The sequence below is a fragment of the Odontesthes bonariensis genome, chromosome 20 (assembly GCF_027942865.1).
Source record: "Odontesthes bonariensis isolate fOdoBon6 chromosome 20, fOdoBon6.hap1, whole genome shotgun sequence".
Lineage (NCBI taxonomy): Eukaryota > Metazoa > Chordata > Actinopteri > Atheriniformes > Atherinopsidae > Odontesthes > Odontesthes bonariensis.
In genome coordinates, this window is record NC_134525.1 from 16,275,144 (window position 1) to 16,302,992 (window position 27,849).

At 42.4% G+C, this 27,849-nt stretch overlaps 3 protein-coding genes across 7 annotated transcripts in view; 1 reads left to right on the plus strand and 2 right to left on the minus strand.

Annotated features, from left to right (window-relative positions):
* The window catches only part of pola1 (polymerase (DNA directed), alpha 1), a 52,420-nt gene extending 50,009 nt beyond the window's left edge, over positions 1–2,411 (minus strand). For both annotated transcript variants that reach the window (XM_075452494.1, XM_075452493.1), the window contains exons 1-7: positions 2,209–2,411; positions 1,471–1,598; positions 974–1,070; positions 800–874; positions 597–712; positions 367–429; positions 44–145 (exon numbers count right to left, since the gene is read on the minus strand). In XM_075452494.1, coding sequence (XP_075308609.1) covers positions 44–145; positions 367–429; positions 597–712; positions 800–874; positions 974–1,070; positions 1,471–1,598; positions 2,209–2,395 — 768 coding nt within the window. In that variant the 5' untranslated portion in view covers positions 2,396–2,411. The remainder of the gene's footprint in view (positions 1–43; positions 146–366; positions 430–596; positions 713–799; positions 875–973; positions 1,071–1,470; positions 1,599–2,208) is intronic.
* A 1,157-nt stretch (positions 2,412–3,568) lies between these two features.
* Positions 3,569–17,824, plus strand: pcyt1ba (phosphate cytidylyltransferase 1B, choline a). 2 transcript variants are annotated; one of them, XM_075452793.1, is made up of 8 exons: positions 3,569–3,886; positions 8,677–8,776; positions 13,264–13,380; positions 13,486–13,637; positions 14,125–14,203; positions 14,314–14,456; positions 15,530–15,718; positions 15,921–17,824. In XM_075452793.1, the coding sequence occupies exons 1-8, from the start codon at positions 3,572–3,574 to the stop codon at positions 16,143–16,145; spliced, it is 1,320 nt and encodes a 439-aa protein (XP_075308908.1). In that variant the 5' UTR covers positions 3,569–3,571; the 3' UTR covers positions 16,146–17,824. The 2 variants fall into 2 exon arrangements, with proteins under 2 accessions (XP_075308908.1, XP_075308909.1); XM_075452794.1 differs by lacking the exon at positions 3,569–3,886 and adding an exon at positions 4,854–5,059 and having other exon boundaries at positions 15,921–17,823.
* Positions 17,695–27,611, minus strand: pdk3a (pyruvate dehydrogenase kinase, isozyme 3a). Of its 3 annotated transcripts, none has more exons than XM_075452797.1 (12): positions 27,238–27,611; positions 24,266–24,407; positions 24,086–24,157; positions 23,395–23,579; positions 23,210–23,299; positions 21,718–21,795; positions 21,436–21,512; positions 21,248–21,349; positions 21,027–21,134; positions 20,778–20,891; positions 20,152–20,272; positions 17,695–18,232 (listed from the first exon to the last, which is right to left on the minus strand). In XM_075452797.1, the coding sequence occupies exons 1-12, from the start codon at positions 27,338–27,340 to the stop codon at positions 18,222–18,224; spliced, it is 1,203 nt and encodes a 400-aa protein (XP_075308912.1). In that variant the 5' UTR covers positions 27,341–27,611; the 3' UTR covers positions 17,695–18,221. The 3 variants fall into 3 exon arrangements, with proteins under 3 accessions (XP_075308912.1, XP_075308911.1, XP_075308910.1); XM_075452796.1 differs by having other exon boundaries at positions 20,148–20,272; XM_075452795.1 differs by having other exon boundaries at positions 17,695–20,272.
* Between the last annotated feature and the right edge of the window lie 238 nt (positions 27,612–27,849).

Below are 27,849 nucleotides of genomic sequence, written 5' to 3' on the forward strand. Positions count from 1 at the left end.
CGGCTCATCAATGCGGTAAAGAATTGTGATGAGCACAGTGTACCTTTGGCGTCTGAGGTTTGATGGAGAAAGGATTCATGGGCGATCCCACAGACTTCTTTTTCTTTAGAATGACAACTGGTGGAGGAGTCAGAAGAGCTGGTTTCTGGAATCGTGTTGACATATTGAGCGAGGTTAGGACCGAGAGATATAGGGAAGACAATGTGTCACAATGACTACGTACAGTTTAGTTCTTAAGCAACCACCTCGTAGAGGTTTCAATGTAATTTTCAGCACGCACGAAAGGTTCGGATAATTCTGGGACAGGCCCAAGTAATTCCTTTAAGTACAGGGTAATTTTGAAAGTGATGGTCAGCTTAGTCCCACCTCAGAGTGCAGGTCCTGTAAGATGTCTCCTAAGAGGTCATCTTTGGACAGGTCAACATCTTTCTGCAAGAGACAAAATTGCAACACTGCATGAGCAACAAGAAAATGGTTCGCTGTTGGTTTGTGCATTTCCAACCACTGCAATGTGAAAAAAAAAATAGAGAGAGCATGGACTAGACCAGGTACAATAAGTGCAGAAAAGGTTACAGGAAGCTGTCCAGAATACACACCTCCACAGGCCTCTTGACATTACTGTTCATGAAGAGGCTCTTGATGGTGTTAGGCTTGGATACGACAGATTTCTTTGCAGTTTTCTTTGAGCCCCCTACTTTAGCGCCTCCTTTGCCTGAACAAAAACAAACAAAAAGTTTTCACACATCCGACCTGTCTGTTTCCCCATCCCCACGTGAAGCAATTTACTCCCAGCATTTACCTTTGCTTTCCACCACGTCATCATCCAAGTCATCGTCAAAGATTTCTCTGCCATCCTCCACATAGCCTGTACCATCTGAAAAAGACAAGGACGCAATTAGGAATCAGGACTTCCAAAGCAGACCAGTTCATGAACGCACGTCGCTGCATTCGGAGTCAGGAGACCGGAGCTCACCGTCATCAATGATCCAGTCATCCTCTTGCCTTTCTCGTACCATCTTCGAGTACTGCTCCTCGTCCACCTCCTCGTACACACTGGTAAACTCCTCCACCTGGAAAAGATCAAATAAACAATAATAGAGGCATGGAACAAATATACACAGCTTGATGTTGGAGAAATTAACAACATATTTCTAAGATGTTTTTCCCAGAACAGGTGAGGCAGCCCAAAGGCCAAGGCTCTTAGATTTACAGGGATCCAGCCAGTTAAGATTTGGCTTTACAGATGACAGTTCAACAACCAAAACAATTTAAAATTAACTCCAAAAGTAACACTCCTCTATTTCATATCCCTTTGTCTAGTTCAGTGAAGATGTTCTTAAAATATCAAGTAAGGATGAAAGACCAAAAACATTAATAGTGATTAATTTCCCAGGATAGTATGGATCTAGCTGTAGAACACAACACAGGGAGAAGCAAACACACATTAACAACGTTTATATGTTGCCTTACCTCATACTTGACCTTTTCCCCCCTCTTGGCTTTCTTGAGCTGCTCCAGTGCAGACTTCCTCCCCACCTTCTCCCTCTTCTCCCGTCTGGATCGAGACTTTGCCAGACCACAGGCATCACCCCCGTCATCTGAGGTGAAGAGCATGTTGTCATGATGACGCAGCATCAGTTTGACCTGTCTAACTTTTTCCAAAGCAACGCTTCGCTGCTGCCAAATCTGCATGTCTAGAGCCTCACAGTGTTTTTCATCTCAGCATCATGCGAAAACACACCAGGTTTTCTATGTATCTATGTCAAAAGAGGGCAACCTTACGTCGTGGGTGCTCAGTCACAAATTGTAGATTTCGGGGCCTTAAGCATAGCTGTCAGTGATTTACCCAAATAATTTAAGTGTAGAAAGTGCACATTCAATGGAGCAGCTACAACACGTAATATACCTCAAAACATAGTCTAGATAATTAACAAAAACACGCACAACGGTCAGAACTCACGGCCAACAGCTAACCTGTTATAGCTTAATTGTGTCTTGTACTCTTTTAAACCCGACCAACATTGAAGCCATTAGATAAAATGTTATTTTAGGGGCAAACCATGTCGACAGACTTGAAAGACACATTCAGTACTACCGTCTGAAGGCTGTTAGCAGGTGTTGATGCCAGCTAGCTAATGTGTTAGCTAGCTACTTCGCATTCCCTGTAGCACAAGTTGGCAAAAAAAACAACGCAAGAAAGAAACTTACCACCGTCCAGAGCGTCCATGTCTTTATCCGTGTTTGATACTGGAGCCATGGCTTTAAGTTTTTGCCTTTCGCGTTTAGTCACTGACAGCTTCCCAATGTGGCGACGACGGTAGGGCAACACAACAACAGAACAATCCGCGCCAAATTCACCTTCCCGGGGAAAGTCATATGCAGGAAGTGACATCATAGTACTGTCGCCCAATAAAAAAAAAAAAGCATGCTGTATTTTGTCTGTCCACATGGTGGCAGTGTCGCACAGTGTAAAGCTCGCTCTGCTCTTCGGAGAGATCACAGGCAGCGTGTTGTAACTTGAAAAGGTAGGATGGGTGGGTGTCATGTAGTTGGTAACACTTAAATAGATTAGGGAAACCGTGAATCTGGCAAGATTACGTTTAATTTTTAAAACAGTTTATTTTTACTTTATTTAATATAGAAAGAGTAATCATCATAATAAAAGTTGAGGACTTTGAAGAAAAAGCATGTTTTTGAAGGGTAACTTGATTTGACCAAATGAAAATTCTGCTATTCTTTCCAATCCGATCTATCACATTGTTGATGAATACAATTTACCCTTAACCCAGTCCAGTTTTGGAGGTATTTTTGTACTTTCCATGTCCCTTATGGGACCAAAATCCTTTTGTGTAGCCTATTGATTTTTTTTCATGCATTCTTTTTTGTGCAAACATCTTATTCAGTTTAAAAATAATACAATCTAAGAAGTTCCACCCAATATATACATTAAAAATTATGTAACATATCACACATCTCCTTGTGCTTTAAGAGATTACTTTCTCTAGCTATTTCCGTATAGGCTGAAACTAGATGTTGTTTAATTACATAGCCTATTGCTTTTATTTTTATTTTACATAACTTGTTATATTGTTTTCACAAGTTATGTCTATTTCAGGTTATGATTTCACAGGCCATTATTCTCCATCCTTTATCCGTCAATGCCTGCGTGCACGATGAAGTTCGTCTCTATAGCAACAGGGCGGGTCTTTAGAGGGCACAATAGATTTCTGTCCCGGAATGGGGCCACAGTAGCTCTACAGTACAAACAACAATGCAAACACAAAGTAGGTTTTGTCCCTCCCCCCTCTGCCTATTTTGGCGTTGTGTAAATAGGACTGTAATAGCTCAGCTTGTTTCTTACAGAATTTACATTACCATAATCATCATATTAGGCTAACAAACTGTTTGAGCACGTTGTAACTTAGGCTATGCACCAATGGGTTGCCATTTGTCGTTGACCTTCCACACAATGGAAGTAAACCTATACCGGTCATATTTGGTTTTAAGAGCCACATTAGGCTTATTCAATTGATTAACCCAAAGTTTATACGTTAGGGAAGATGGTTCATGCATGTCCGATAGGATGGCGTATGGCGCACAGTTGGGTCTGGTCTGGCGCTATGTGGACAGTGGCCCGCAGTTGTCGCTGCTCGTCAGTGATGAGCAGCTGACCTGTCTCTGGGACAGAAGGGCAGTCGCTGCTCTGCTGCACTTTCCTGCTGCGCAGAAGCAAGAACAGATATCCTCCCGACCAGAGAGGAAAAAGCAGGGGACAAACAAACCAGTCTTTAATTTGAGTTTCGCCATGGTCAAACAGCGTCGCGTCAGAGCGCGCTCCTGTTGTGCAGCTGTTGCGCCTTTTTGCTCCAGAAGAGGACCAGTTAAGGTAAGAAGAACGAATTCCCAAAACATTAGCCTACCTTAAGCTCCAAAGTTACTTTGAGATTCTAAAAGACTAAAGGGAGGGATTTTGTCAAGTTGCAAACTGTCGCAACAAACGAAAGAAAGAAAAAAAAAGAAAAAAACAAAGCTCGTAGTTAGATGCCGGTCGCCAAATGTACATTTCTGTGCTAAATAATGATTTGTCTGTGGCTCAGCGTTAAAACAGACTGGCTGTTACAGCTAAAAGACTAACTCTGTAGCTGCTATTGCAGCTTATTAACTTCAAAAACGAACACCAAACGCGACAACACGCACTGTCCTACAGCGAAAGCGTGGCAAAGATGGATCACGAACCTCTAAGCTCATCTGAGTCAAATGTACCCATGCAATCTTACAGAACCTTAGGCTACTCGCTTATTTGACATTTGACACACATATTGCAGTGGCACCGACAGTCGCGCCGTTTGGCACCATTTTTCACTGATGGTGCTATTGAACACTCCGCCAATCCTGTCCGCGTACACTGCTGGACTGCGCGAGCTGTTCTCTGATTGGTCCATTCTCGGTGCTCTCTCCTCTTTCCCGTCGCCATGGAGAAATCTCCTCACAGAGCCCATCCCGTTTAGAAATGCTCTGCTGAGAGGCTGCCATCATGCAAAGATTGTCTATTAGGACAGTGGCTCACTCGCGGCTCACAAAAGTAGCCGCAGAAAGAAGTGGTTGCATCGTTGTTAAATTTAATTTTCGACGGAGAAGAGGTAGGCTAAGAGATAGCTACGGCACGCGATACTCTGCCTTCAAACTGACTGTGTTGTGTCTGTCGCTTCCACTTACAGCGCAGTGATACAATGGCACCGGCGAGGCCTTTCAGCTCAAAAGACAACGTCACATCGGGGGAGGTTTCGTTGTTTCACACGCGAAGAAATAGTCAAAGAGTGAGAGCTCTTCCGTGTCTCGTTTTCTGCGGCAGGGGATCGGGGAAGAGGAGGAGGAGGGAGTAGGAGTAGAGGACAGACAGAGAGAAAGAGCAGGGAGTGGGCGGGGAGAAAAAAGAGGAGACGGAGTTATGAGGAGAGAAGCATCGTCTCACTGATGCTGAGTCACATAGAGAGCTGCATCCCATGAGTCCTTGGGAATAATGGAGGAGCTTGAACACACCTGCCCTCATCCCCGGACGGTAGGGCAACTGGGCCTGAGTGTTTTCTTGCCTTGCAGTGAATGCAGAGTGTGCGTGTGTCGGAGAGATTGGGGGGGGGGAGACAGCGAGCCCTGCTTTGTCCCTTGTTATGAAACAGGTCCTCTCCAGCATGTGGCTGCGGGAGATGCTCAGAGTGCTGAGTGGATGATGTGTTTGTTTGAGTGTGCTGCCGAAAGGAAGAAGGGGTCGGCTCGATATAGCATAAATGTCCTGCTGAGGGGACACTCCTGCAGTGAGAACATAGAGCCTCTTGTGTCTTGGGCTTTCTCTCTTATCGCTCTTATCCTTGGTGTAATTCTTGGTATCCGTGTTTCTTCAAAGTCTCCATTTAGCCTTCTATTCGCCCTATCCTGCATGCATTCTCATGAGACCGTCTCATCTGTACTGTCTTTGTTATCTAATGCCCCATGTCCCCTTTTTGTCATCTTTTAATCCTTCTTATGCCAGATGTTCTTTGCTTGTGCCAGTGTGAGCTTTACTGAGCACGCTCACACCGCCCATTCTGGCAGGCCTTTGTGCGCTCGTTGTCACAAAGTTAAAGCTTTGCCATCTGCTCTGTGCTAAATGACTCCACTCTCGCCACGCTTGAGGGATCCCGGGTGATTAGGTTGCTCCTCAAGACGTTGTTGTGGCTGCTGTTAGGTTGTAGCTCAGATTCTTCCAAAATCTCGACAAGCAGCTGAAAAAAACCTTACATCAAGAATAGCTTTGAACAAAACAACAACATAATTTTGCATCTTCTTTAATTGCTTTGCCTGCTTGAATAAATGTTGTTGTTTTTTTTACTAGTCCACTCTTAATATACCTGTTTCTAGGCCTCTAAATTGCTGGCCACATCTCAGATTGTGTCCAGACGTCCATGTAATGAAATGGCATTTAATCTACCAGATCTAGCTTACTAGAGGACACATTGTGACATGCTGCAAGCTTTATATATTTGGGAATTTCCTTTAGGCATCTCTTCCAAATATGAGTCACGTGCAACCTTGCAACTTCTTTTTGACCGAAGGTCTAACAAACTCGTACTCTTTCTGGCTGCAGTATTGCCTGCAAGGTAATGGAATCGTAAGCAATGAAAATGCAGCCCAACATGGGATTTTTATGTCTTGGTAGTTTCATCGATATATTGTCAGAGTAGTTTATGATATCTTTGGATTTTAGAGTTTATAATCTGACTTCATCTCCCAACAGTAATTATGATAAAATTCAGCCTTCTTTCACCTTTCTGTACGTTTGTGTTGTATCAGCAAATCCTCAGAAATCCCTCCATTCCCTGTCTTAATTGACATATTAACTTACCTTAAATTGCATTTGATACCATGCCATCATGGTATTAGTATAATCAAGTACTGTTAATGCACTTTCTCATCAGTGCATATTTTAACGCTACATATGGGACAGTTTGTACCTGCTCTGCCTTCAACAAGATTGTTGTTAACTCATTCAAAAGTCCTTAAACAAGCCACAAAGTACAAAATGGGGAGCAAGGATTTGGGGGGGGGGGGTGGAGTCTGGGTTGATAGCAGCAATATGTGCGGCACCTTTAACAATGGACTTCAGTTCAAGACCGCAATCTAACAACAGGTTTTTGACTCCCTTGTTTTCATTCATCCACTTGCTGTTTATACATGTACTTGGTTACGATACGATAAGATGTGATACACTTTATTGTCCCCCTGGGGATATTTTGGGCTCGACTTCTGTCACATTAGCTTGCCTTCATGACAGATTGTTAAATATACATTAAAACCTGACAATACTCCATCTGTAACCAGAGATGCAAAGCAGTTGACCAGACAAGGGATGGGGTGAGGCAACAATTTCCTGGTTAGAGTGATCGTGCTTTGAACTAAAATTGTGTTCTTTCACATTGTTGCCTTAAAGCAAGAAGTTTTGTTGGTGGTTGGAAATTTGTGGTGTTAGTGGGCGGCGACATCCAGCCACACCTACCATTATGCACAGCAGGTACCCTCTGGCTTGATGCACTGGTTACAACTATAACAGAGCACAAAAAAGTCAACATAGTCAAGAAAACGCATACGAAGAAAATGTTACTTCAGTAATGATGTATCATGGCAACGAATGATTGAATTTATAATTTTTTTTAATATCAAAACGGGTTTTTACTGTCAGAGAATGTACAGTTTGTTGTGCTATACTGTGACATTTCCCCCCCTACGAAAAATCACCACTCAAGTAAAAATCTATTAAGACTTTAAAATGAGGCTATTTCTGAGAAATCCTCATGAAGTTAGGGTAAAACTATCCTAATTATCCATCCAATCATCCATCCATCCATTTTCTGTACCTGCTCTTTTCAATTCTGTGTTTGGGGGGTGGAGCTTATCCCAGCTGGCATTATGCTAGAGGCAGGGTTAAACAGCTTTTTGAGTTGCTTTACCCTGCAAATGAAACAAGGACCCAGATCAGACCTTAAGGGTAACAGGACCTCTCAGATGTTGTAGAATATAATGAATCGCAGCCGGCTCTTGAATTTCTACCGTCAACAGTTAATTTCTTATAGCTTGCTGCAAGATATGCAATAAATGAAAGGATTTATGATATATTTTGCTACGTTGCTCCTGTGCTGAGCTGCTTCACTTGATGCATAAAAACATTTTGACTTGATTTACCAGGAGACGAGCAGGTGTATTATTTATTTATGCATTTCATGATTAATACACCCGTGTGGGCACATGTCCTTGTGCTTTTCATGCCGGTTCTCTGTCTTGGCTTGCTGGGACACATAATGAAACTGAGCCAGAAATAAAACATGTTTCACTCGCGTTACCTGCTGTAACAAGTCAAAATGTCTGCGAGTAAAGCGACAAGGCGGGTGCTGCTCTATTATTCAGTCTCTTTATGTTGAAATCTAAAAGAAAGATGTATCTATTTTTTTTTCTTTTTAAACTTTTTTTCATCTTTCCAAATGAATGCGGTGAAGACTGTGAAAAACACTTGCTTTCAGAGTCATGCCAGACTCTGGTTACATTGCTGCTCCTTGAGACACTGACGTCAGGTGCCTTTCTTGTCCATAGAGAATAAAGCTGTTTCCATGTCTTCATCCGCCTCACCCACTTCTGCTCTGCACTGGTTTTCTTTCACCGGTGTGAATGAGAGTCAGTTAATATCTCCTGCAGTCAACAGATGGCACACACAGACAGTTTTTCATGCAGGCTCACACTGCAGCACTTTGACCTTGATGTAGTTTCGATATGAGCTAGCAAATACATCCCTTATCTCACTTGTCCTTTCTTGCTCTTTGCTTTGAAATCACACTGCTACTTGCTTTTATCTAGTCCAGTTCACCACACAAGATGTCCCTTTCCCCCCTTTGCATTTTAGCGGACTCCAACACCCCAGTTTCTGTCACGTTAATATACACATGTAGTTGGTTCTATAAGTGAATGTCAGCTCAGTTTCAGTAATCAATAACACTGATTGCAGCGCTGGCTGTCTCTACCACTCATGCAGAGTGAGCATCAGCTGTGGTCAATAACTTAATGGAGGTTACTGTTACTGGGAGGGATGGGCTAAGGGAACCATATTGTACCCCTCGTATACTCTATCTATAACCTAGTCGCTCTCTGTCTCAGACTCTCACCGAGCCTGCCATCTTTGCCAGGGAGACCAGCTGTGACTGTCGTGCACCTCATGAGAAGCTCACCATCGCGCAGGCCCGCAGGGGCACCCCAGGTACACCACCCCCTCATGATCTTCCTCTTTCCTCCTCTTCCCTCCAAGAAGCCTTCTCCCAGTGTTGATGTTTATCGTTTATTCCTCACATCTGCATTTCTATAATGAGGTTACCTACTATATCTACGCTGCTACTTTTTAAGCTATTACAATACTACAGCTGCTGCTAGTGGAGCTGCTTCTGCTAAAATACCAATACTAACATTACTTCTACCTCTTCTTCCACTACCGGTACTGCTGTTACTCCTTATAGGTCTATTACTGGGTTACAACTACCTCAAGTTCCACTTCTGCTGGGTTAACCATTTAATTTTCTACTGTATTTTTACTGGTACATTATTAGTATATTACAACAACTGTAAAAAAAAAAAACAGAACACAATCATTTACTGATCTCACAAACCAATATTTTATTCAGAATAAAAAACAGAAAACATCGAAAGAGGACATCGGGATATTTTGATATTTCACGAAAAACATTGGCTCACCTTGAATTTGATGCAAGAGACACTTTTCAAAAAAAGTTGGGACAGGGCCGTGTATACCACTGCGTAACATCTCTTCTCCTTTTAATGACCGTCTGTAAACATCTGAGAGCTGAGACCAGTTGTTGTACCTTCGGGAGAGGAATGTGGTCCTATTCTTATCTGATACGGGATTCCAGATGTGTTACAGTCCTCGGTGTTCTTTGTTTTATTTTCATGAGGCGCCAAATGTTTTCAGCTGGTGAAAGGTCCGGACTGCAGGCAGGCCAGTAGAGTGGAAGGACTCGTCTATTATGAAGCAATTCTCTTGTAATAGATCCAGTTTGTGGTTTAACTTCCCTGAAAAAGGCGTCATGTGAATGAGAGCATATGTTGCTCTAAAAGCTATTTATAGCTGTGCAGGTCTCCAGATTCTCTTGATATTTTGACAATATTATGTCCTGTAGATGGAAGACTATTCAAAGTGTTTGTGGTGAATATTGTTCTGAAACAGCTTCATTGTTTGCATAGTTTTTTTACTTCTGACCCGCTGCCAGTTAACCCAATTAGCTGCAACTTGTTCCTCCAGCTGTTTCTTTTTAGTATCACGTACTTTTCCGGCCTTTCGTTGATCCTGTCCCAACTTTTTGAGACATGTTACTGTCATCAAATTCAAGATGAGCTCATATTTTTAGTAAAATGGCTCATTTTCAACATCCGATATATGCCTTAAAGATTCTAAAGAAAATCATTGGCTTTTGACACTTGTAAATCATTACGTTTTCATGTGCCTTTAACACACCATCCCAACTTTGTTTGGAATTGGGATTGTAGTTCAACAATCCTGCTCACAGCCCAAATGATGGCAATAAATCTGGAAAGTTTTTTTTTTTATCTTTCAGATTCATGTCATAATGGACACCATTATTTTATTTTATCGTCCACAATTGGAAGCACAAAATCAGTGTTTTGTTTATTTATTGAAAATAAAGTAAACATCCCCTTGATATCAATTTTCAGATCTTTAACTTAATACTTTCTTAAAGCATCTTTGGAAGCATAGAGTGTTCCTAAAATGATTAAACAAACTTTGTGCACATTTCTTTAGAAGGTCCCTCCAATCATCTTATCAGAATAGTTTAGCTCTCCCGGGTTGGATGTGGAAAGTTACTGCAGAGCCATGTTCAGGTCTATCCTGCTCCACCGGATTCAGATCCTGTGTTGTTGTTGTTTTTTTTAGTGTTACTGCTTTTGATTCATATCTTGAAGTGTTTACCTTTTTTTTTTTTACTGTGATCCTGACCAGTCTGGAACAGGTTTTCACCAGGGTGCTTGTTATCTGTATTCATCAGAGGATTGGGCTTCTTATAGTATTAGTGTAGTGTTATATAGATTTGCTCCGATCATTTTTGATAAACTCCCAGCATGCTGTAAATTGCCTTTCTGAAAGGGGTGGCTTCTGTCTTCCTACTCTACCATAAAGACCTGGGGCCTGTACTTCAAAACAGGATTAGTAGCTTAGTGAGGTGACTTCAGGTTCTGCTCTGTATTTTTCAGTATCGCAAAGCTATCTTCCTTCTGAGCAGTGTTGATTGTCATGGCAACTCATGTGGGAAACCAAATCAGTTCCGGTAAGGGGTAGTTTACGATATAAGAGATGAACACCTGTAAAAGCACCACCTCGTGATCAATCGATTCTCTTAGACAGTGAAAAAAAAGATGTTTTTTTAAAGGTTTGTGGACAGAGACTCACAGACTCACTCCAAAGAGTCAAAGACTGACCATGCAGAGAAGCCTCTTCACCAGGGATATGTCAGCAGAGAGAAATGCTCATGTGGCCTTGATTTGGAATTAATATCATCTTTTTTTTTTATTTGTCAAAATCATGACTGGGTCAGAAAATAAATTCCTTGCCTTTTTATGGTTTTCTTGACTTTATAGCATAGAAAATTTCATCAAACTATGTCTGTTAGTTTTTTTTTTACCTCTATCCACAAAACACCTTTTTTAGCAAACATTTTCGAGAAGTTGACAGAAAATGAATTTAGACATTCACGAGAACCCACTGACTCGTTTGTAAGGGTTTGTTTTTTGTTTGTTTGTTATTTATGTTTGGTCAAAAAAAACAAAACAATTCTGGCAGAATAAGACTGAAACTCTCTCACATTTCAAGAATTCAACTCCGGTACATTCATTTGACAAAAAATACACAATCATTATATCTTAAGTTCTACTCATGCTGCAATGACGTGGCAGTAATACCACTTTGTGAATTGAAACATGCACACTGTCTGCATTCTTTTCATCATTTCATTTTTGTGCGTGTTATAAATACACGTTTGGGATTGGTCAGAGTCAGAAACACTGGGTTAAGACCATTACATCAGTTATTACATGATCACCTACTTAAAGGTGATAGAGAATGGTTGAATGGGGCATTAATTAGCCCAAAAAAATTGGTTGGGTCTGTAATGGCTCAGAACCTCCCTAAAAGGCTCTCTGAAACAGCTATGTTACTATGCTGGGTTTAGAATGCGTAGTTTGCCCTTATTGGCGTCGTTTCAGAGCTTATCTGGCAACCTCATTATGAAATGAAGGTAGGTGTTGGCGCTATTCGGTTGCCGTTGCTTGATTGGCTGCCCTTGCTCTCACTGAAAACAGAGCTATAGAGTAATACACTGACTGAAAAGAAAGCTCATCAGAATCAGAATTCGTTTTATTGCCATTGTTAGTGAACAGTGTTCACTAACTAGGAATTTGCTGTGGCGTAAGGTGTAAACATGTAACATAGGATATAATAATACAAAATAAAGAATAAAAATATATCAAAATAAAATGTACAAGGTGTGTACAACAATACACAGTATCCAATATACAGAGCAACAACAGTGCAGCTTCATTAGTGCAATTTTAATTATGGTAAAGTGATTATGGTAAATTATGGCAGGTTATGAGGTGATTATGAAGTGTTCATAAGTCCGACTGCAAGGGGGAAAAACTGTTTTTGTGACGGGAGGTTCTAGTCCGAATGGACCGAAGCCTCATGCAAATAGTCCATGTGCAGCGTGAGAAGGGTCAGCTGTGATCCGACCTGCTCGCCCCATAGTCCTGGAGAGGTGCAGCTGATCACCGGAGCGAGACACAGACTGCAGCGAGCGCGCAGCGAGCTCATAGCTCGCTGCAGTCTGGGTCTGTCCCTGTCGGAACTGACCATGAGCTGCTGGGAACGGAGCTTTGTGAAACTGTAGTCCGTGAAATGTGCAGCGCAAAGGAAAAGTCGGCGGTTGGGGATGCTGTTAAAAATAAATAAAAGCCATTGATCGCGAACATTGCTTTCCGGGGGAAGAATATGTAACGATCGTAGTCCGCTTTCACAGCCTTGGAAGGCTCACCTGTTCCTGTTTCTCGCCGAAGGGGCGTGTCTGAAACGGAGTGGCTGTGGATTTGGGGGGGGGGTGTTATTTCTGAAAAAGTGACGTCACTTTTTCACAAAAAACGGATAGGGGGATATATATTAAAAAGGGGAGTACTTGAAACAGAGGTTCTGACGCTTGGTGGCACTTCGTGTGTACTCCCCACAGCGGGGAGACTCAGAACTAACACCAAAAACGGGAAAAAGACGATTTTGATTCTCTATCCCCTTTAATGTAGAGGGTATAATTCAATGGTTTTAAATTGGTATGAAAACTTTCTCTTGGCATTTTATTTTTATGTGCTAGTCACCACCATTTCCATGCATATCATTACCACTGATACCAGCTTCCCAGCTGACCTCTTATTCGGGTTAATTCACTTGCCCCAATATGTCTTTTGACTTAACATAAGAGGCTCAGGGGTATTTGTCACATTTACATTCAATTAAGGAGAGGTTTCTGTATTTGTCTCACTGTCTCAACTTACTGGGACACCAACAACCTGCTCTTTTTTTTTCATGTTTTGCTTGACAGCTTGAGCCTACCTTAATAACACACCACTGCAGCGAGTCGTGCCTTTCTGTGACTGTTGTTGTGTGTATATTTTCAGTGGACCGGCCTGTCAGAGTGTACGCAGATGGCATCTTTGACCTGTTCCACTCTGGACACGCTCGTGCTCTCATGCAGGCCAAGAACTTATTTCCAAATACCTACCTCATAGTAGGAGGTCAGACGGACCACACACACACACACACAAACACCAGTCCACACCGATTTGTGCAACTGGTTTGGTTTAATGTATGCTTTTATTGGGTTTATCTTTCTTATTTAGTGTGCAGCGATGAGCTGACCCATAAGTACAAGGGTTTCACGGTCATGACGGAGCACGAACGCTACGAAGCATTGAGACACTGCCGCTACGTCGACGAAGTTTTGAGAGACGCACCTTGGACTCTCACGCCTGATTTTCTTGAGAAACACAAGGTGCGTGTGCGAGGTCCATTACAATATGTGGGCGTTTATATTGTGGGGCCACCATCAAAAAACGTTGGTCAGAACAAGACATATACGTTTACTATCAATTTCATTTCATTCAATGTGACTTGTGATGTAGTGCCGGTGGCTTTACTCCCCATCACTGACCTGCCGCCACTGGTAGACAAAGTGATTGAAATAGTCCAGCAACACACTGTCATCCATCACAACAGGTTCAGCCAGCTGGGAGTTATCTTTCAGAGTGAAACTCTTATCATTGTTTAGGAGGACTGCCTTAGATAAGATAAAGCACCCTGTGACTATGGCCCCAGGGTGTGTAATGATGTTTTTAAGACCAAACTCTTATCATGTCCTACTGAAGGCGCGTCTATGTTGCAGACCTTAAAAGACCTTCTGAGCCATGACTTGTTGAGGCATGATTCGAGCCTTGTTTTCTGCCATCCAGTAGCCTACGTGTCTTTTGATTGTTTCTCAGATCGACTTTGTGGCTCACGATGATATCCCATACTCCTCGGCGGGAAGTGAGGATGTTTATAAACACATCAAGGAGGCAGGTTAGTGAGCAGTGTCTTCGTGAGATAGAATAACTGCACGGTTCATGTGAAAAATGGATCCCCAAGCGAGTGATTAACTCCTGTTTGTTGTGATAATGTGTGTCTATCAGGAATGTTTGTGCCCACACAACGTACAGAGGGAATCTCAACCTCGGACATAATTACCAGAATTGTCCGAGACTATGACGTCTATGCCCGACGCAATCTTCAACGTGGTTACACGGCGAAGGAGCTTAATGTCAGCTACATCAACGTAAGACCCTGATCGGTTCTATGTATAAAATCTGCTGCAGTTACTATATTTCTAAACAGTGAACTAACCCCGAACAAGAGCAAGTTTGTTTTTCAGCTTCTAAGATTTCTGCATTGATTACTCATAAAATTTGATCTGATCTCTCTTTAAGTCACAAAAATGGATTTACACAATCCGACTCACTTAATGAAACAGTTTTACTTTTCATGTGTTTATTCAACACACAGAGATATCAGAGATATCTCTTGGGATTCAGACTGGGAAAAGTAAGTAATTAGTTAATAGTTTAGTAACTCGTAGAATCTCCATTAGCAACACCAGCTTCCATCAGATGTTTCCTGTTGCTGTTTGAGACTTTATGTCTAAATAAATGGTTTAATTCCATGCAAATTTCTGGTATCTCTCAACTGAACAGGCATCCTGAGGTCATGCTGATGTATCTTGGCTGGGTTAACGGTCAGGACTTTGACATGGCCATTCCAAAACATGAACATTCCCCCATTTTCTAAACTTTTTGTTTTACTTTGGATCATTGTTTTACCACCAAACACTCAAGCTAAATACTTTTAAACAACTTTGAATAGTTAAGGCCAAGAAGTAGCAAAGCAGCCCCAAATCATGATGCTCCCTCTACCATGCCTATTAGGTGATATGATGTGTTGGTGTGTTGTCCTGTCATGAATCATGAATAGGTTGTTTAATCCTGTACACACTTAGCAAGTAAGGACAACCACATATTGCCGTTTGAAATATACCAGACTCAACAAAATACTTTAATGGTGTTTAATGCTAAGCTTTCGGACTTTGGTGAAAATATATTTTAGCTATTCAACCATACCACAAACATTAAAAATAAAACTGAACCCTCCCGGAAACTGTTTGTTGCACCCCAGTGGGAGTCCAACTTGCTCTTTGAAAACCTCAGCTGTGCAGGTTTCTGCCAGTGTTTTGTTATGTTTAGGTTTCTTTTTTTATGTAATCAATCTATTTAGGTTGTGTTTGTCTGTAAGTAATTAATTAATTCATTTGTGAAAGTAATCAATAGCTCTTCCCTCGACATTTGTTCCCTTCAGGAGAAGAAGTACCGGTTACAGAACCAGGTGGATCGCATGAAGGAAAAAGTTCGTACAGTTGAAGAAAAGAGCAAACATTTTGTGTACCGTGTGGAGGAGAAGAGCCACGACCTGATTCAGAAATGGGAAGAGAAATCTAGAGAATTCATTGGAAACTTTTTAGAACTTTTTGGACCAGATGGGACATGGGTAAGTGGAGTCAGACGTTAACTAATGTTACAAGAAAGTGTGCAAATGTCTAAATCATACTGTACTATATTTAAGTACAAACGTATAAACAAGGCTGGAAATTTTATTGCATATTCGACATTGGACTCAGTTTAATCAGATCATGATCTGATTTCCAGTATGTGCAAGTGTCCACCCTCTTTTTTTCTCCCTCTTTGTACAGAAACAAGTGTTTCAGGAACGCAGCGGTCGAATGTTATCTTACGCCCTGTCTCCCAGAGAGTCCCCCTGCAATAGTCCTCCCCGCGAACTCTCCCCACTGCGGTCTCCCTCTCCCTCATCTCCGCCCGCCCGCTGGTACAATGCACGGCCTTCGCCCCCTAACTCCCCGAAAGGAGCGTCTGCTTCTATAAGCAGCATGAGTGAAGGCGATGAAGATGAGAAGTAGACGGACTCCTTCACACGTAGAAACACACGCCCCTCTCACGGTACACTGCCTTGGAACTCCTCACAAACACACACACACATACACTGCTGCAAACACTGGCTGGAAACCCGAGACAGTTCTCCTCAAAGACGTTGCAAATTTGCAGTGCCAACGGTGATCAGGGGAAATGTAGTTCTGAGCTGCAGAGCAAAGAAGCCATAACTGTTTCTGTTGTCTGGTCAACCAAGCAGACGGAAGGAAGGACAACAAAGATGAGGACGGGGATTTACCATTCACTCCGTGTCCCTTATTCTAAAAGGGACACGAATCCTGTGCAGTATCTGTCGAGAGGATTTGCTATGGAATGTCCAGCACTGACACAGACTCTGAAACAGCCTGCTTATAATATCACAGCGTTGTTTTTTTTGTCCTGTTATGTCAATTTTTAATTTTCTCCCTAAGATGCTAAGATTTCTCTATAGTACTTGGAATATAAGATGTGAGTAGGCTCAAAGTTATAAAAACTCTGTTTAGTCCTTGTAAACTAGAACTTTTTATTCACCATGTGTCATCTTGTGCTTGAACTGAACACTGCACCCCCTAGAATAGCAATGATGACACTGTAAGGAACCTCTTTGTACTCCAACACACGGTTAGTGTTAGTTCACACCAACTTAACTCAATCTCAACGATTGCCGAGAAACGTGAACTTCACTAAACACGTGATCCCATTTTTCAGTAATGACCACTTTCAAAAACCTACTTCTTATGATACGCATGAATATCTACATCGGAAATTACGAGCCTCTGAGCAGCCTGCTTAATCCATAAGAGACCCAACTGATAGAAAAAACAAAACCCAAAGCAATTCTAACTCACGTTACTAAATTCTGCTGTAAAACGACTGTGGAAAGATATTCACTCAGATCAGCCCATGAGGATAATACAGCAGTTATCTGTTTGTCCGAGGAATTTTGATTGTGTTGAGGCAGAATAACAGCCATCGTGTTAACTCCTGAATGTAAACTGAGTCTTGGTGAGACTGCATCTGGAGGGCAAATGTCATCATTCTCGTCTGAGGTTGTGCAAACACTTGAATCCTTCAGCACCACGGCTCTTCATCAGGCCTCGCAAATAATACCTCTAACAGCATCCTGTTGACAAAAAAAAAAAGTTCTTCGCGTTTTGTCGGTGTCGAGCGGACGTTTGTTGACTCTTCGGAATACGTCAGTAAAACCCTGACAAGCTTGAAAATATACAGTACACAAAGACATTGAAGCTACGTGGGATGAACCATCTCGTTGTCGCAAATGTTTTTGTTGCCGTTATCGAAAATGTGTATACCAATTGTTTTGCACAGGTCTGCGCATCCACAACCAAGCCGGAGGAGACCTTTCTTTCACCCAAACAACAGTAAACACCCTCATGCAATGTAAACACCTTAACGTCCTGTACGCACTACGTGTTAATCTGCACTATAGGTAAAAACTTTGGGAATATGTGTCCTTTTTTTATTTTTTAATGTTCAAATAGCTTGACATGTAAATAAAAATGTAGAACAGAAAGGGAATGAATCACACACAACGGTTTGCTTTATTGACACTTGATCTCTTGCTGATTCATGTTAGAAGACTGCTCTGTCGCTTTTTGGTGAATTTTGCATTTCTTGCACATCTTCGTATGGCTGCCTCCACATTGAAGGGCATGCAAATACACCATTTAAGCTGGATGTACAGTAGGATGGAAAACACAGTGATCACTCCACACTGCATGTACAGCAAATACATGTTATAATAGATATGTGATATTCTCTGAAATACCCTAAATATAGTCTTTGACGGTAAAGGTTCAGTACAAGTTCCAGGAGCTTGGAAGATTCTCAGTCTTTTTTTTTTTTTTTTAAATCAAGATGTGAAGTGTAGCTATTCTACGTCACAGCAATTCCTTTACAGCGAGCGTGTCGCCGAGCTTCACTCAGGGAGACTGGCAGGTTTCAAAGGCATTGGCAGTGATGAAATCTTAAAGAGAGGCTGAAATGCAGGCCGCAGGATATCGAAGCTTTCAAACTGAAGAAGCAAAGTCTTCTTTCATTTCACATCAGATGGAAGCTACAGGAGATGAGAAAAGGAGATCACTTCAGACTGATGAACGCCCCATCATCTGCTTTTTACACACGGGTCCAGGTTTGAACACACTTTTCGAAAGTCTGGTCTTTTGTCAGTAGTCGTTTAAAAAAAATAAAGTACCTATTATGGAGGGCTGACCTGGACTTTGGCCTGATAAACTAATTCTTGGGGGAGCGGGAGCTCTGAAATTATTGTTTAAAAGCGCTGTCAAGTACAAATATATGTGCAAGGTTTGTAAAGTGCACTAAAAGTCCCCTGAATATGATCCACATGTTGAAACCGAATGGTTTAATGACATATTTCAGTGCCCAGCAACGTTTTAGTGATTAGATGCTCTGCTCCTTTCCCCGCAAATTCCTCTGCCAGTTTTTTTTTTTTACAGACGCTTAGCTTTGTCTGCTGCGTTACTTCTTGTATAAATAAGGGAAAATAGAGTAGACAGTCTACAAAGTTACAAATAACCATTAAAATATAATCAACAGTAATCATCAATGATTTAAAAACCCAACAGGTATCAACTTCTCAATCGTGGAAATAAAACACAAGTGCATCTGTAAAATTCACAAACTTTGTTCAAACTCATTCAGAAGACTGTAAGGATTAGTTTTGCAAACAAATTGGACACACGGCTGATAGGATGAAGCCAAAAGCAAAGTTAGGAGAACAGGTCCAAGCTGTGAGCATGTTATTTACCCACCATGGCAGATCCACAGCAACATGGAGGAGTGCAATGGAGAAATGCAGAGCAGTTTCTTTTGTTAGGTGCAAAAAAACAGGTCCATTCCTTTCAGGATTTGTACAATACGTCTTGCTGGTGTGGCTATAGCTACTCACCACACAATGCTGGAAATGGTGGTATTTCATAAGCATATCATAAGTGCTCAGGACATAAGAGCTGGACTGCGAGCAGAAATGTCTGTTGATGATCAGTACCATCAATGGTCTACAAATGGGCGGCTGAATAAAGTCAGCGAGTAACGCGAAATCAGTAAGCAAAAGCAAAAATATTCTCAGCAATTTCATTTTGATCTTATCCCTTTCTGAACGCCTTCAAGCCAGATTCTTATTAAATCAAATATACCTTAGGTTTTCCAGAAGTAAGGCTTTTTCTCTCACTAAAAACCAAATGAAAAGGCCGACTCATCAATAAATATTCTTTTTTTTTTTTTTTCCCCATTTTCCCTTACAAAAGATGAAGAAGGAGTAGGGGGGAAAAAAGTGCAACCAAAGTCTTTGCCATGCTAGTGGCACACTGGCCTAATTGTGCATTCAATCAAGAAGCGTCTCCCAAAGGAAGAAAATGAAACTCTTCCTCTTTGCATTCGAACTGAAACTCTAACCCCCCCCCCTCCCGATACTGCCTGTGTTTTGAGTGGAAGAAAGATAATACAAGCTTTTTACTGATGGTGAGAAAGAGACTCAATCAGCAGGGCATGGCTTATTCAGCCACAGGGAGTAACGGCCTGGTCAGCAATGCTGGGGCTGGTAGAAAAGCACAACACGGGGAGAGGCAGCAGCAATGCAGTGAATTTAGCTTGAGAGGATGAGGTCCACATTTGTCAAGATTTACCAAAACTGGTTATTTGGAAATGGGGTTAGATGGTGGGGATCGACACTTTAGAGGAGGTTCGTCATCATCTCAATTTTGAGCCACAACAATGAAAGCTACGCTGATGAAGGTTATTGCCATCGGGTCCAAACTGAAGTCAAGGTAACCCCACCTTAACAAACCTTCGACTAGTGGAATGTAAAAGCAAGTCTGATTTCTAAACAAAGCCTTCACCCAAGGGAAACATTTCAGCGGACATGCTCCACGCAGAGTGCAGGCATTTAGGCTCCCAGCAGAGGGCAATGCCAGCAGGCCGGGCAGAATTATCTGTTGGCTTTGTATATTGACTTGCTGGCATCACGTGGCTCCTTGCTGGGGTTGCTCCAGTCGTCCGCCTCGGGGCTGGTCTTGTAATGTCGCCATGCTGACTTGTTGAAGACAGGCAGGCGCTCAAAGGACTCACTAGACAGAGCCTTTAAATGAGGAAACAAAACATGAGAGAACCATGGAATACCGTCAGTCATTTTTCTTAAATGGAACAGTAAGTTTCTTTATATAATTACTGCCAAAAACAGCAGACAATTAGCTTAGAAGAAGCTAAGTGGAAATAGCTAACATTAACATTTATAAATTTGGGCTGAGCAAGGTAAAGTGTTTTGTTTTTTCCTTCTTATCTTTTGTTAATGCTAAGCTAAGCCCATCATCTCCTAGCATTATCATGATAAATGACTAACGACTGTTATTTCATGGAAAACTATGAAATTATTTTCAAGCTAGGCTAACTAAGCGTAGCTTAGCCTAGCTTACTATAGCATTTAGACAATCCCGCGTCCTTGATCTGTCTAAGCCCACCATATTACCTGCTCACCAGATGTGTGAATCACAACAATAAAAACTGAATTAGGATAAAATAACATCAAAGCTTGATAAAGGAGAAGGCCGTACTTGGACAAAAGGGTAGGACAGAGATATAGTTACCTTCAGGTAGATAACAGCATCAGTGCCCACTCCCTCCATAGAATAGAGCTTCAGATCCCCCTGGAAGTATCGGGCATAAAGCCGTGAAATGGGTAGACCGTAGCCAAAACCAGCCTGGAATAGGAAGGGGGAAAAAACAAAACACTTTCTAAGTACCCAGATTTCATAAACTTTATAAAAAATACATGAGCTGTAATGTTTCATGTGTGACCATTGCTAATACTGAATTGATTTTGTGAGCCTGCGTACCAGCGGGACAGCTCCTGGCTCAAGGCTTGGCGTCGGGGCAGTGGAGTACATGTAGTTAAACAGACGGTCTATCTTCCTCAGAGCAACTCCTCCTCCTCTATCGCTGATCTTTGGGCAGATAAAAAAATAAAATAAATTCAGAGAACGAAGCAGGTGGATAAAGAAGCTCAAACAACACATAATATTTTCTACATTGATGCATGTTTTTGGTGTCCGTTTACCTTAATTGAGAGGTCCTCTTTGCCCAGAGTGACTCTTGCTTTTACTGGTGGTAATCCCTCTTTGGTGTTCTCATGAAGCTCCACTGTTGCCCTCATTGAGTTCTGCAAACAGAGTTCTTTAATTAAGCTCAGCTGAAGTCCTTCTAGGATTTCGGTCACATTGCAGTTCATTACACTGCCCAGCTCACCTTGAAGAGCTCAAACAACATGTGGAACAGATGTGAGGGCACATACACCGCCTGGATGGGCTTATTCGGAGCCTTCACTGGAAGGCAAGAATGCAAAGACTTTAATAAAGATTTGAATAGACACACACACAATGACACAAAGCTGTTTTTTGGGAAGTTAATGAGATGGTGAACCGTAATCGTCGCAGGGCTATATTTGTATTCCCAGGCTGCACCCACAAGCACTAAACAGAGAAACTGAGCACATGGTTTTACTGCCGCGCGGCACCACAAAACTCTTACTGTTGAACTCTTCGATCTTGAGCTTGGGAGCAGCCAAGTAGTACTTCTCGCACAGCATCTTAGCAGTGTCGTAGGCATCTGAGGAGGAAGGGATAAATCAAGATGAGACAGAACAGATGGACCTGAATCGCTCCACTGTTTAGGTTTAGCTTCCTGTTAGAGACCGCTAATGTAGCGTCTGTCCCTTTATGGTTTATAGAGAGTGCAGCTTTTTGATCCACGCTGCTGAAACCCCTTTAAAACGGATGCATGTGTGTGCGATGGAAGGAGCGACTCAGCAGTTTCTACAGATAGTACAGATGCCCAGGATGTCATCGCAGACAACATTTGAATGCAAGCTTTGACAAAGGGACAAGGGACAAGGACATTTGCTGGGCAGCCAGGGGTCAGGTTGTCCACTAACCCAAAGGTTGGTGGTTCAATTCTGGCACCACGCATGGAATCTCTTTTAGAGGGCGAGTGTAAACAGATGAATGAGAAATGTTTTGCAAATGACAGGCAAGACTAAAAATAAGTGGAGGCATCTTACAGAGTGTGACGAGCAACACTTTGGAAGATTCTGCTAACTTTGAACAGCTAAGTCAGGAGAAGATGTACTGATCTCCAAAAGGCACAAAGTCAAAGATCTTTCTGATTCAAAAATCAAACGGCTTGTGGAACAGCTTTAGTGTGAAAAAAAGGATGGAGTCTCCAGCAGGATAATGATCCTGGACAAGCCTCAGAATTCACAATAAACTACCTAAAGAGGCATAAATAAGCTGAGAGTTCTTACAATGGTCCTCACGGTCCCCTGAGCGAGGGGGGGGGGGGGGGGGGGGGCTGCTGTGCTTGTACAAGCTGTGATAGTTGCCAGCAGGGGGTTAGTACAAACTAACCACACAGTGTGTGCCCTAACTTTTTATTTTATGCTATTCTGAAATTGTTGAAAGGGAAAATAAACGCGCAATATTGCCACCAACATTACAGAAATTTGAAATGTTTAACTGCATGCCTTGGGGAAAATCAGAATGAGAGGTTTTCCCCACCGTACTGTGTGTCTCGGTGCACAACCTATCTGCTTATATGCTGAGCTTTGGGCGGAATGACTCTGCATTTTCTTTATGCCCTTCTGGAAGTCATTTGTAAGAGGCCCACCGAGTCACACTGTCTGCACTACACCTTCATGTGCATCGTTTCCCACGAACAACTGCAAACACACAATTCTTGGAAACCAAAAAAAGAACAGAACTCACGCGAGAGAGAAGGAAAAGGTGATTCTGTGTGGTAATGGAATATTAAGTGGTTAGAACAAACATTCCATCAACTGTACCGAAGAAGTCCACACTTTTGTTTGTCATTCAAAACTTTTGAACCTTGTAGCTGCTGCTGCTAAAAACTAATTCACATAATTAGAATGGAATTCCAGCATTAGAGGGAGCCCAGTGTGGATATACGTTAACCTGACTGTACAGTGATTTCACTTATAATAACCAACAGCGGCTCTTGAACTCACCGCTGACGACTTCAGCTACGTTGCAGCTGGGATCAATGCTGCCGATGTGTTTCGGATGAGCCGGGTTGGTGTCGTTGCCAAACAGGAGAGCTGGACACAAACACGGAGAGAAAGCTTGACTGCAGACACAGGTGGAAACACCCCAAACACACTTCAGCCTCAACAAACGCCTCCGTGAGACTCACTGTGCTGGTTGATGAGCATGCGGAACGAGACGCGGTTCGTGTAAAAGCGGTCGAGAAAGTACTGGATGTTACTGCTGATGAAGGGGTCAAAGCCGAACTTTTCCTTGTATTCTATGACCCCCTGAGCCATGGTGGGAACCACATCATTGTGACGGTTCCGGATCTCAATCAAGAGCTCCAGGAAACTGAGACAACAAGGCAACCGAACAAAGGAACAAAAAGAAGAAGAAAAAAAGAAAATGAGTCAAGGTTGTATCTTTGTAAGTCTCGTGGAATTGTCATACTTGTACACTATAATTCACACCCCTCCGGTGGTTCTCTATCATTGTGCGGCCACACAAAATGCTCAGTCAGACAGAGCGAGTATCAATCTTAAAGTTACTGCTGTTTCATTTCGAGCGAGCTCAACAACTCTTGGAAATGTGTTCACTAAGCAGCAAGGCTCTCCAAATTCCTGTCTGCGTTTATCAGTGAGGCTCGGCTGTTTATCAGGCGGGCATTGTTGTGGTATAAACACACGTGTTACCTAGATGTATGCACACAAAGAGGATTAGCTATAGTGAAGAGGAACTCTTCCACAGCAGCCTCTAAAACCAGTGTACAACCAGCTGGCCGCTCGACAGAGCCGTGCTTACCGCTCATGCGTTGTACTTTCATTAAGTTTTTAATCACGGAGTCGATATTCACTCACTCGTTTAGAGTGTGAGGGTCCTCCGGCTTCCTGTTCTCGTAGTCCAGCAGCTCCACAAAGCTCTGCATGTACCTGATAGAGCGAACAGAGATCAGAAGTCGACTTTTACGCACGCTCCTCAACAGCAGACCGCGACCGTAGAGCTGATCCTCTGCCAGCCAGACAAAGATAACTGCTTACCATTTCTGGACCAGTCTGACGGAGGGCTGGCTGAGCAGGTTATCAGGCAGCAGGTTGACCTCTCTCATGGTGTTGGCCAGCCGAACCGGCAACTCCTTCCGCAGGAACATGTAGGAGGTCTTCTCGCACGCATTCTCCCTACCTGAAAGGGGGGGGGGGGGGGGTATTTGTTGAGATTTCATCTTTGAGGAGGTCATATTATGCTTTTTGGGACGCTCCTGAGCCCTTATCCTTCACCTCGATGGAACATGTCATGGAAGAGGTTAAGGAGAGGTGGTTGGAAAAATTCTTAAGGACTTAGGAAGAGACTAGCCTAGAAATCTAGACGCCCCTAGCGACCGCAAATTGAATTTGCTCCGGGGCTTTTTGCTGTAGGGGTCTGGCTTGCTAGGCTAGGAAGAGACGGCTGCAATGACAACTCCATCACACGAAGCTGTGATGTGAGTCGACAGCAGTTAAAGTGCAGAAGTACAAGAAATACGCTAAGAAAAGTTTGGGTGGGTGAAAAAAAATAAAATAAATCAATCAATTCATGTACATAATCGTGATTTTTTTTCATGGGATGATTTTAAAAATAGATTTTTCTCCCCTGAATCGATTATATTACATCATATCCGTGTCCAGAAAAACTTCATCAATTCATTACATTAAGTTATGTTAAAACTAGCCCACATTTGTGCTGTGTGGACATTTCAATTAATTTTGTAACTGTAAACTTTAAAAAAAAATGCTGTACATGTTAAGTACCTCTTTTTGTCTCAGTTGAAATAAATGTCAGCTGCTGGACTGACTGACACAGACTGATGTGCATTGTTTATGGGAACAACTTTCATTCTAGAAGTGTATGATTCAACTTGTTTGTTTTTTAAGGAGGAAGAACATTGCAAATACTGATTATATCGAATCGCAATACTTGTAGAATCCCAATTATCAAGAATCGTGATACAAATCGAATCGTGAACAAAGCATATCGTCCCACCCCTAACAAAAAGTGCTTTCGACGCTTTGCCAAATGCAGTCTTATCACATTGTCACACAAAGCTCATCTCATATATATCTTATTGGAGATCATATGGAGTATTACGTTTATCAAGGTTTGTAATTAAAAAAGGAAAGAAAAATGCCTCAGAAGGTGAAATATTGTGTAATCGCAGACTGCTCACACTCAGCCTCCATGACAAGGTGGAAAATAATTGAGCGTCACTACGAATGCATTGTCCCCAAGGAATTACAGGACAGAAACATGTCCTTTCTTTAATGAAGGATGGGTCCGTGCATCCTATGCTAAAGAAGATCTTAAGTGAAGCACTGGAGCTCCTTTCCTGGGCATTTGGAGAGTTTAAACAGCTCTTATTCACTCAGTTAGGAAGGTTCCTAAGCAAAAAAAGAGAAGATTTTCTTCTGGACCCAAGTTAGGAGCAGCTGTTAAAATGTTTTTCCTTCGGGGTAAAAAAAAAACACCCAAAACACTCTGATACGGTCCCAGTCCCGTTAACAGGTACATAAGATTAAAGAATGGCCTTCTATCGCATTCCCATAAGCGGGTGAAAACCAAAAAAACGAGCGGGGGGCCAAAGAAAATGAAAGAACAAACACCAGAAAGTGGTTTTCTTTTTGATGATAAATATTGGTTTTTCACACTTTTCAAAGCAATGTGCCCGTGACACATAAAAGCTTACTATGTGGCAGCAGCTGCACTTACTGTCTGCTGACACGAGTTTATGGAAACTAAACTAGGAAATCATGAATCCATGAGTCAAAGAGAGGTCAGGCGGATTCTAGCCTCAGATTTAAACAGAGGTAAAGATTTACAGTGGTGGCAAATCTGCTCCTTTCAGGTTGTTCCAGCTTTTAGTAAAGGAACAAAGATGACAGAAAACCTTTGTGCAGACAACCGTGCTGCCACGTGAGTCACTTGAAGACTCTCACCGAGGAAACTCTTGTTGCGGAACAGGTTAAAAATTAAATGATCCAGCAGGATGAGAGGGACCGTCCCACCACCTCAGCTAAAAAAGAAAAACGCCAACTCTGCATCATCAGCAATAACAACAATAATGGAAGGCCTGTCAGGCAAAGCGGGGGAAACCACAAGATGTAAACCCTGGGATGAGGCATGCTGCCCTAAGAGCAAAAGGCCTGAGCCGACTATCCTCAGAGGACGCCTCATTTGTTCCCACTGCGAAACACACCGGCCCACTGCTTCCTCGACACCAAGATCTCACCCTTCACTCAACAAACGCCGAACACTTCCTGTTGCTCACGTCCAATCCACAGCTGTGAGAACATATTGCATAACAGACATGACAGGCGTTCAGTCACAGATGGATTAAGAAAAGCCGTGAGTGCAGCAAGAGGAGGCGACTGTCGTCTTGTACTTTGAGTCTCGTACATGGGTTCCTTTAGGTGTGCCTTGGGAACAAACCCAAGACAAAACTTCAATTTGACTTTTCTTTTTTTTTTTTTTCTCCCTCCACCTTACCTTAAAAACACTTTATGCAGAAAATGCAACAAGTCAAGCTCTTGAGACTGAAAACAACCAGAGAGGAAGAGTAAACCCTCACTGAGAAACTGGGCCAAAATGCTCACGATTCACTGCAAACTGTGCGTGTTGTAGTCCCAGTCAACACCTGCATGCATGGAGAGGTGTGCCAGCATGTGTTCACACAATAAACACGCATGCACCAGAGAGCCACCATGGAGGGCCATCAGCTTGCATGCTGCAGCTCGTACTGTTCTGGAGGAGTTGCTAGAGTAACCAATTCAAATGTCATATCCGATCATCCTCAGTATAATGTTTCACCGCAGCTTGTCGTGGACTTTTTCTATTAATATCAAGTCAGGGCGTGCATGTGACACTGGCAATGTGCAAAAGCGGTTGATAAGAATGACACAAGGTAGCCACAGGCCCCTGCTGAGGCTGCCCTCCCTAACAGCGAGTCATTCCTTGAAGATGGGAGCTCTGCACTACTCACCAAAATCCAAAAACTGCTTAATGGAGAGCGGGGACGGTGAAAACCTGGAGTAATACTCGATTTTCGGGTTCGCGCTTTTCAGGAGAGAGACGAAGAACCTCATATTGAAAGTTTAATGATGATGTCTGGATGTGACGTGAGCGTCAATAAAAACACGACCATATTATCCCTGGCAACTCTGGCAGACGTACGGACAGCGCTCCTCTCTCATCGGCGTCCACATTTCCGGCGGGCACGAAACGACGCGACACATTAATGTCCATGAGATTCCGATCAAAAAAATAACACGAAAAGCTCCCAATACGGCTTCCTGAGTCTACATTTCTAGACAATCAGACCAGGCTCATGAAAGTAAAGCCGGAGGAAAGGTATGATCTGTGTCCTGTGGAGCTTTTCAAAATAAAACACCGCAACTCGTCGTGCGGTGGTTGGTCGCTAATTAGCAGCAATAAATTCATAAATTGTTTAAGTTATTATAATGGCGGTTATGATTTTGTTGTTATTCAACAGTGAAACATTCATAAATGTCTATTGACACTTGGACAGTCATTTTAATCGTTTAGTAATGACTTTACAGCATTTGACATTGTATATTACTTGTTGTCTGCAGAC

Excerpts from the sequence above, each read along its gene's own strand:
- pcyt1ba (XM_075452793.1), top strand. The coding sequence starts at position 3,572 with ATGTCCGATAGGATGGCGTATGGCGCACAGTTGGGTCTGGTCTGGCGC. Across the intron at positions 8,777-13,263 it reads GGCCCGCAGGGGCACCCCAG|TGGACCGGCCTGTCAGAGTG; the intron begins GTACACCACCCC and ends GTATATTTTCAG. Across the intron at positions 14,204-14,313 it reads TAAACACATCAAGGAGGCAG|GAATGTTTGTGCCCACACAA; the intron begins GTTAGTGAGCAG and ends TGTGTCTATCAG.
- pdk3a (XM_075452795.1), bottom strand. The coding sequence starts at position 27,340 with ATGAGGTTCTTCGTCTCTCTCCTGAAAAGCGCGAACCCGAAAATCGAG. Across the intron at positions 21,796-23,209 it reads CGTAGCTGAAGTCGTCAGCG|ATGCCTACGACACTGCTAAG; the intron begins GTGAGTTCAAGA and ends CTTCCTCCTCAG. Across the intron at positions 20,892-21,026 it reads AGCCAGGAGCTGTCCCGCTG|GCTGGTTTTGGCTACGGTCT; the intron begins GTACGCAGGCTC and ends TTCCTATTCCAG.